Genomic DNA, 10,000 nt, shown 5'->3' on the forward strand with positions numbered 1-10,000 from the left:
TTGCTATACAGAGTGTTCAGCCTGATGGGAAGTGCTGGGGGGAAAATATATAGGTAAACAGATTAATCAGCAATTATGTATTCTCAATTATTGTGTTGAGTATTATTAAAGATGTTTATGTCATGTTTAATAAGCATTAATAGCAGATATTATCTTTTTCTAAAAATAACATGAGATTGACTTGACATCACACACTGTATGCGTCACGGGTGTATGAACAACGCCAGACACAACATTTATAATTTAATGACAATGTTTTGAGATGGTACATAATAGATTCACATCTCGATAGAGCACTTAGCATGTTGCATTATGGTAAGCAGGACGATACTGAAAGGAAAGCTTTATAGTCTGTCGAATTGTTGATGACACAATGACACATCTTTACATAGGGAGATGATGGAAGAGCCTACTGTTAGTAAGAAGCTGACACAGTGAACGATGAAACTCCAGGTCGTTTCCTTTTTAAAAAGGTCAGGATTATTTAGGCTATTCAGGCTATTCAGGCTATTCAGGCTATTCAGGTTTTTGACTAACACAATTGTTGTCATATAATATGAGCGGCGGCTGTGGCGCAGGAGGTAGAGCCGCCGTCTAATGATCGCAAGGTCGGCAGATCGGCGGTTCAAGCCCCGGCTGGCTGCTGTGCTGTGGTAGAGAAGGCCAGAGACCATCTACTGTTCACACATTCAAGCCTCTCTTTTCAATTGTTGTCTGTGAGCGGATAGTTCCTATTATATAAATTCTCATCTAGATCTGTCTCAAACTATGCCGTGTTGGGTCCTTGAATTTGAGGGAATTGAGTCTTGAAAGACCTTGAAAGGTGCTTGAATTATTCAAAAGAATAATATATATATATATATATTTATTTTTTATTATACAGTATTAAGTTGAGAGCTTTGATCTATACAGTTCTATCTCTGTGAAGTACAGGTTTTATTTGAACATCAAAGATTTCTCACCTCAGAACTGAGAAGTGTTGAATAGTATGCATCTCTTATGCATCTCTATGCATCTCTTATAGCTCAATAAGTCCACACCCAAAGGGTACTTTAAATCATAATATCAACATTCTGGGTCTGTTGAAAATGGGACATTTTGACTCTCAGTTATTGACACTACACTTGATTAACATTGTAAAATATCAATGTGAATTTATGTTAACACAATACACTATTTACTAGTTATGACAAGCATGAGTTTGATGTGTGATTTGTGGGAGATACCCCCTTTAGTGAAGGTTTACAGTACCAGCACCTACTGTGATCTGCAGAGAGTATCATATTGAAAAAAAAAATATCATAACCCAGATATAAGAGCGCTTTTATAGTATGATTTTCTTTCATAACTAAATTAGGTAAAACAACTTTTTTTATTGGCAACCCAGAAGTGCCCAGGTTTATGATCGGAGGTAGAACTTTATAGTTATATGATCTAATGGTTCTATGGTTTCATTCTTAAAAGTTAAACAATATGACTGCCCAACTTTCCAAAGAGCAATTCTATGTGATTAACAATTTTAAAAAATGTTCTAACGTCTCAAAGTGTCAGAGAAATCCTCTGTGGCTCAGTTGGTAGAGCATGGCACTAACTAGCATGGGTCTGATTCCCGCTGGGACCATACTGAAAAATGTATGCACTCACTGCAATATAGAAGTCTTTTTGAATAAAAGTGTCAGCTAAGTGGCATATATTATTATTATTATTATTATTATATCATATGCATGGGAAACATAGTGTTAGAAAAGTCCTGAAAAGAGGTCTTAAGAGAAGCTGTAGGTTTGTCCCAATACAGAGAGAAGAGTGAGAAGGAGGATGACTTCTCCCAGTGTGCCGGTACCTTCTATCATGTCAGTGCCCTCCACACTCCCTGAACAGCACCAGGAGAGAGAGGAGTTGATCTTCAGTAGTCTAGAGATCAAGAAGCATTACAGCCAGAGAGAGGGAGAGAGAGAGAGAGAGAGAGAGAGAGAGAGAGAGAGAGAGAGAGAGAGAGAGAGAGAGGTGCTACCTGACAGAGAGAGAGAGATATGTGCTACCTGACAGACAGAGAGAGAGAGAGAGGTGCTACCTGACAGAGAGAGAGAGAGATAGAGAGATAGAGAGAGAGAGATGTAGAGAGAGGTGCTACCTGACACAGAGAGAGAGAGAGAGAGAGAGATAGGTGCTACCTGACAGAGAGAGAGAGAGAGAGAGAGAGAGAGAGAGAGGTGCTACCTGACAGAGGAGCAGGAAGGAAGTAGAGACAGAACACTATCAAACAGAGAGAGGTGGAGTAGAGATAGAACACTATCAAACAGAGAGAGGTGGAGTAGAGATAGAACACTATCAAACAGAGAGAGGTGGAGTAGAGATAGAACACTATCAAACAGAGAGGTGGAGTAGAGATAGAACACTATCAAACAGAGAGAGGTGGAGTAGAGATAGAACACTATCAAACAGAGAGAGGTGGAGTAGAGATAGAACACTATCAAACAGAGAGGTGGAGTAGAGATAGAACACTATCAAACAGAGAGGTGGAGTAGAGATAGAACACTATCAAACAGAGAGGTGGAGTAGAGATAGAACACTATCAAACAGAGAGAGGTGGAGTAGAGATAGAACACTATCAAACAGAGAGAGGTGGAGTAGAGATAGAACACTATCAAACAGAGAGAGGTGGAGTAGAGATAGAACAGTATCAAACAGAGAGAAGTGGAGTAGAGATAGAACACTATCAAACAGAGAGAGGTGGAGTAGAGATAGAACACTATCAAACAGAGAGAGGTGGAGTAGAGATAGAACACTATCAAACAGAGAGGTGGAGTACAGATAGAACACTATCAAACAGAGAGAGGTGGAGTAGAGATAGAACACTATCAAACAGAGAGAAGTGGAGTAGAGATAGAACACTATCAAACAGAGAGGTGGAGTAGAGATAGAACACTATCAAACAGAGAGAGGTGGAGTAGAGATAGAACACTATCAAACAGAGAGAGGTGGAGTAGACATAGAACACTATCAAACAGAGAGAGGTGGAGTACAGATAGAACACTATCAAACAGAGAGAGGTGGAGGAGAGACAGAACACTATCAAACACAGAGAGGTGGAGTAGAGATAGAACACTATCAAACAGAGAGAGGTGGAGTAGAGATAGAACACTATCAAACAGAGAAGGGTGAAGAAGGGCGGCCAGGAATAATGTATGTATAAGTGCAGATCATTTAAGCTCTCGTAAGATCTTTATTTGAGCAGCTTGGTGACCTCAGGTTGACACAGTGAAATACTGCACTCTGAAGTCTATGGTTGGTGAGATGTCAGGGTGTGGAAAAGTAGTTGTTCCTGTGCACTGTGTGTAATCATACTAACTGCTTAACACTGGAACAGCTGTGCCTTTTTACCTACTAAAAGAGCCGCCTCAGGGGACCCCCTCTTTACAATGCTCAAGCTGCTATTTACACACAACGACCACTAGGTGGCCGCTTGTAAATTAGCGTGCTTCCCAAAAAACGGCAAAATAGCTTTATATTAGCTTATCCTGATGTGATTTAGAAAATGTAAGGATACTGGGTGGTAGAACGCACATATCTAGGAAAATTCATGAAAGCAGGAGGGTCCTGATCAAGTGCAAAGTGCACTTTACTCACACTTTACTTACCTCATGGCTGTTCTAGTGTTAACTCCATACCATGCAACAAACAGTATCAGTATTAAGTAATGACATTGTTACGACACAGGTATTGGGGAAACTTCATCAAGAATCAATCAGACCATGAGCTTCGATTTTTTAGGTGGGGATTTGAGTGTGTGTGTGTGTGTGTGTGTGTGTGTGTGTGTGTGTGTGTTCAACAAACTGACCAGTGTAATGATGTCAGTTTGTTACCCACCCTACCCCCCCCCTCCCCCTCTTCAAATATAAACCAGGCTGCCTTTTTTATTTGACTGCCATGCAGGAGATGACCAGCCCTCTTTCCCCCCAGATAAAAGAGCTGCCTTATTACTCCCAAACTGCCTGTTAATACAGCGTGCTGGGTGGGGAAGCAAAGGTCTGGGATGACCACATTAAACACATTTAATGTCCTGCACTGACAGTTTTTGTTTATGGCCGATGAGTGTGTGTCTTGTCTCTCTCTGCCAGCCAGTTCCATTTTATTCGTCATTACATCATATACAAGTGTACAATGCAAATGCTTAAGACCCACATCAACAAGAATGTGTCAGTTCAACAGTCTATTGGCCGGAGGAGGGTAGAAGGGCTGTTCTGGAACCTGTTGGTCTGCGTCTGTTTGCTTTGGTACTTTCTGATAGAACCAGGGTCTGACTGGGGGTGCTGTTGTCCTTCATGATCTTTCCCCCAGTAGGGTCTTCTTTGTGTAGGCATCAGTGTGTGACATGATCCAAAGCCTGTTTCTGGAGGCTCTACACAGGAATCCATTTAGAACAAGCATGACGGGCATGTGTGTTCAGCACGTACGGTATATGTGGTATGTAGTCGGAGGTTTGGCAGAGAGCCTCGGTGAAGACCTCCATGTCATCCCAGCCTCTGCTGACTGCAGGGAGCAGCCTGTGGAGAACAGATTCCTGGCCATGTCCACCCATAACCCTCACTCACAGACAGGGTTTTGGCTCGTGTTCACAGTGGCACTCCTGGGAGATAGCAAAATGGCTTTACTCCTTTTACTATGTAAATTGGGGGGGTTCAAATAGCTGTCATCCGTAAACTCATTACCATATGTTCATGTATCAACTCATATGCTACTGGCATGTCTTAGATCATTTATTGCGTTTGACAGTGCGTTTGGTGGCCCTGGACCCTCCTCCCTTTTCCTGCTCCATTGAATTGCCGGAGTCAAATTGGAAAGGACTTCATAGCATAGTGTGGAGTGATTTCATACTACAAATGGAAAAGACACATCTAGGACATTTTCTAGCACACTGGAACTGTCCGGAACCCAGATCCGGCACCTTGCATTTTCGGAGTGCTGTGTTCTGTTCCTCCCTAAGCTACCAGTTGTAAAATATGTGTTTACTCAGTTAGAAATTCAGAATGCACACTGAATCCATTCTGAGCACCAGTGCGACCATCACGGTAATGCGATGGCGACACATCATTTATCTGACTGATGAGCGTCAGGCGACACTTATTTGCAAAGTGATCCGTTTGGTAATGTGAGCAGTAGCTCACTGGATCGCATGTGGCAGGGCGACGCGGGCGGGATCCGTTCAATCGTCGCTCAAAGTTGATCACCTCTCCTCTTATCACACATCGATTTGTTTCCTACATCAATCAAACATCAGAGTCTATGGCGTTGTTGTGCTGTATACAGCTTTGTTTTCCTAGAGCACAACATCTTCTCTGGAGGTTAGATCCCTGTCTGTCCATCTGCCTTCATGACAGTGGGACCATTTATGTGCATTTCTCACATCATCCAGAAGTTTTTTTTAGAGATACCAATTATACCCACTACTGCACATATGGAATAACAAGCACATTTGATTACATTTGATGGCTGTTTCCTGTCCAAGAGGCCATATAAAAGCAGGGAGTACGCTCCTGCTGTGTGAACTATTCTAGACCCCAGTGTTTGAGGAAGGAAAACACTTGTTCGCTAAAGTGATTAATTTAAGCTTTAAAAGGCAAGGCAAAGCATTAATATTACACGGATGTACAGTATGTCTTTATGTTTATGTTATTGTGATTTGAATCATCCATGTACAGCACTTTGGTCAGCGCACGTTGTTTTAAATGTGTTTTATAAATAGTTGACATGACATGACATGGACATGTTGAACCCCTTGCAATCTGACCTAATGGGGACATCAGGGATTCAAACAACAACACATTGGTCTGCCTGCCACTTTTTTGGTAAAAAGCTGAAGGATAGGGCTGGAGAAATGTAACCACTCAATTTCATTTCCGAAAAATAGATCACTGATCACTGCCCCTTTCTTGAAATGAAGAGTATTTTGTTCTTTTTGGTACATAACTAGACGAGACTGAAATAAGTATAATTAACAGTGAGTCATTTGTGCATTTTGGATGTCTAACGGACCAACTTGAATCAGTAAAAGAGAGCTCCTGCCCCTCTTTCATCCCAAGTCAAGCCCTGGCGTTTGACATACTGTATGTGTTGGGGCTATTTTGAACACTTCTGCCTTGGAGTGGGGTTGAAGGGAGTGGTAGGGAGAAAAAAACTGTGTCAAGCACGGGTAATCTCTCACCTGCTGGAGTCCAGAGTGCTGTAGAGTACATCCCCCCCGAAGAGGTGTGATATCTGGGGATCAGATGGCCTCAACTCCCCTCTCCTGTCACGGGAAAGAGATTCAGCTATAGTAACTGCTAGATACAAGCTATACACCCATAAGGAGAGAAACACAAGTTCCTCACATGAAAGCTCCAAGTTGAATGTTTAAAAAAAAAAAAAATGTGTGGGTTTTACAACAATTAGTCCCCATGAGTCAACATTTTCCTTTTTGGTGATTTTCATCATGGCTGATCTAGATCTGTACTTGTAATAAGTAACGACCTGGCTCCTGTTCTGTGTGTCTTCTCTGCAGGGTGGCCTGAGGAACAGCAAGCACGAGTGTACTCTGTCATCCCAAGAGTATGTCCACGAGCTCCGATCTGGCATCACCGAGGACAAGCTGCTCAACTGTCTGGAGTCCCTGCGTGTGTCCCTCACCAGCAACCCTGTCAGGTCAGAGTCAAGGACAGGGGGTGGGGATTCGTGTGTGCGTGTGTTCTATTTCTGTATGTTCTATGGAGAGTGAGATATAGAGTGGGGCGCCTATGTTCAGTGACCTAACTCTCCCCGAAATGGTCCTCCATCCCGCTCCTGTGGTCATTGCTCTCTGTCAATCTCCCCTCTCGAGGGCACTAACCACCGACTTAGACACAGTTCTCAGTCTCTCCCCCCCAAAAAAGTTTCTCTAGACCTCATGCACTTCATCTAAGCAATCAGAACAAATTGGCATCTGCTGACATCTTCCACTGCTAATTGGATGTATGTCAGGAGGTCTCTCAGGGCCAGCTCCATGCGGAGCGATGAGCTTGGTTAAACTAGAATAGCCTGTAGCCCAGTGCGTTAAACAAGCATGGAGCCAATAGTGGGAGTCTGTCATTGCTCACCACTCTATCCATTAGGCTCCAATAGATAGAAAGTTCAGGTTTCCACATCAGAAAGTTAGCCATTCTCTTAGACCCGCACAAAGCCCTCAGCCGCCCGAGATCAACCACACGCCTTATTTAATCATTCTTTCTTTTCCCCGTTGCTATAGCAAAAGTGTCTGGACCGTTCCAATTTTTTAAATACATATTTTGATCATCGTTAATGTGCCACTTAAGATCATTTCACGTTTCTCTCTGTTCTGTATCCTTTTCTAGCTTAGCTTTGAAACTCAATTATAATTAGGCGTCGGGGAGCCTTCTCTCTCTCACAAAGATCTTTGCCTCCCTGGTGGAGATCGGATCTTCAGATTTAATTTGGTCCCAACAGCACAGAGGAGCCCTCAATGACAGCAGAACCTCTCAATTATTTACCACCCCACTGTCTGAGATATTTCTTAATGTGAATCAATGAATGGTGCATATAAAGTGGTCATCAGATGAGTGACAGATATTATTTTATGTCGACCCTCCATTTCTCAGAGACGACCTGCTGTCAGCCCCAGTGGACCAGTTATTTGATCCAGTGGATAGGGGCAGGCGTTATCCCAGTATCCTAACAGCTCAGGAAACTAATAGGCTTTGACGTGGTCTCACTAGAAAGATCATGCACACCAACACAAACAACAGGCGTGCTCTGTCCTCCAAAGCAATTAATATATTTCTGTTAACTCCCATCCTTCTTTTTGGAGCTGTGTGTGGAAACCAGTGGAGAGAAATACAACAAAAAAAAGAGATAAATAATAAAATGATAAAATGATGCCGGAAGAGATTAATACACCTGAATGTTACAGTATCTCCAACGTATTGGGCTTATTTATTTAACCCTCTTATTGTTGGACTTTAGTTGATTATTGTGACTGTACTATGGGTAACATAGTCTGTCCTCCCCAGTTAATCACAGGAAATGTGAGCAAATCCTTCTTTGTTTGAAAAGCCCACACAGCGTCCCCCTTGCAACTGCAACTGCAGTGTAAAGTTTGGCCCCTTTAGCTGTGGAGCCACAGCAGCCTCTCCACTCAGAGGAAGGCCAGTTGGCAACAGGGGGGTGGTGAGGGAGGCCGGGACCGCCCTCTGGGTGTTTTCAAGCGGCTGATCTTGTGACCACAAAGCGAGAGAGCGGCGCTTGGCGGCGTCTCTGCCGCCCACAGAAGGCCAGGCCTAGCCGGGGAGAAAGGCACCCTGAGGTAACACAGAGGAGGGCTGGAATAAATACAAGAATGCAGATGCCCCCCCCCTCCCCCCTCCCACTCCTATTCACGCCTCTCATTGTTTCTCCGTAAGGGAGAGAGGTGGGCAAACGGAAAGGGACGTCTCAGCCTCTTCAAGCATAGCTAAGGTTACTCACAATTAATATGAATGCACTTTAATTGTCACGGATCACAACACACAAGAAATTGGGGTGGCCAGTCTGAGTACTGCCTGCGCTATGTTAATGTAACCTTTACCAGAGAGATGATCTATGTATCTGAAACAACCATGCAGACGACAACATAACAAAGCATTCATTTTAGTTATGAATTACCACCTGTGGACAATGGAAGGCCAGGCCTATTGCAGTTGCTCTTTCATGCTGTTTTTGTTATTAATTCATTTCAAAGATCAAAAAAGCCCTATCCCAATTCCCAGTGTTTCATTTCAATATACTGCATCTATAAATATATATATATATATATATATATATATATATATATATATATATATATATATATATATATATATACAGTATATATATATTATAGACCTACAGTATTATAGAGTTGCAGTATTAATACACTTATAGTGAGTTGGACTTGGGATCGGAAGGTTGTGAGTTCAAATCCCGCCTGAAGCCACACCACTACTAGTGTGCCCTTGGGTAAGGCACTTAGCCCTCAGTTACTCCAGGGGGAATGTCCCTGTAATTCGTAATTGTAAGTCGCTTTGGATAAAAGCGTCTGCTAAATGGCAAAATTATTAAATTAAAATGTATAGAGCTACAGTATTATTATATAGAACTGTATCAGTATCAGTATCATAGAGCTACAGTATGAATACACTTATAATAAACTGTGAAGTATTATAGAGCTACACTATTAATACACTTAGAGGTACAGTGTTATAGAGCTACAGTATAGAGCTGCAGTATTATAGAGCTACAGCTAGATTATTAATACACTTATAGAGCTACAGTATTATAGAGCTACAGTATTAATACTCTTATAGAGCTACAATATAAGAGTATCAGTGCCAAATATATACATATACTGCATATTGAGTGGCAACCTAGATCACACCTACAAACCCACCACCCTGAACTATAACATCTGACACCTCATACAGGTTTAAAAGTGATTCCACTGAGTGACTTGACCACTATGTCAGCTGCTCTGGCTGGTGTTGTGGACCTTCAGTGTTCTCACAGCCTACATACAGTAACATGATAATGATTCTGCAATGTAGCCACAGGCTCAGCACTCCAGTTCTCCTACTGTTTTTGATCAGGGTAGACATGATTTCCTATGATGGAGAAGCAAAACATTAATAATAATTGCTCTAATTTCTTTTAACATTACTAATAGCCTTGTGGGTGGGCTGCTATATCTGCCAGGAACACCGCTGTGCTGTAGGAGGAGAGGGGTCATGACTGGTGTTCTGTGGAGGGGACATGACATAGTTGTTAGGGCACCGTGGAGCAGATCTGGTGTCTGCCTTTGACAATGTGGTTTGAGTAGACAGTTTGTATGAAACTGGACATTATTGTTTAATACATCAAACCTATTTTTGTCACCTGTAAAATGACAGGCAGTAATGTTTGATGATCGCTCAGCCCAGCATGTGTATAATATTTTCTATAGACAGTGAGAGAAATTCGT

The 10,000-nt window shown here is 42.4% G+C and overlaps 1 protein-coding gene across 1 annotated transcript in view; it reads left to right on the forward strand.

Moving 5' to 3' along the window:
* The window catches only part of diaph2 (diaphanous-related formin 2), a gene marked incomplete at its 5' end in the record, with an annotated part of 433,487 nt that overhangs the window by 104,261 nt on the left and 319,226 nt on the right, over positions 1–10,000 (forward strand). Inside the window, one exon of the mRNA XM_080525622.1 lies at positions 6,539–6,678. Within this exon, the coding sequence (XP_080381748.1) occupies positions 6,539–6,678 (140 nt within the window). The remainder of the gene's footprint in view (positions 1–6,538; positions 6,679–10,000) is intronic.

Source organism: Nansenia antarctica (genome assembly GCF_963989245.1).
Source record: "Nansenia antarctica genome assembly, chromosome: 3".
Classification (NCBI taxonomy): Eukaryota; Metazoa; Chordata; class Actinopteri; order Argentiniformes; family Microstomatidae; genus Nansenia; species Nansenia antarctica.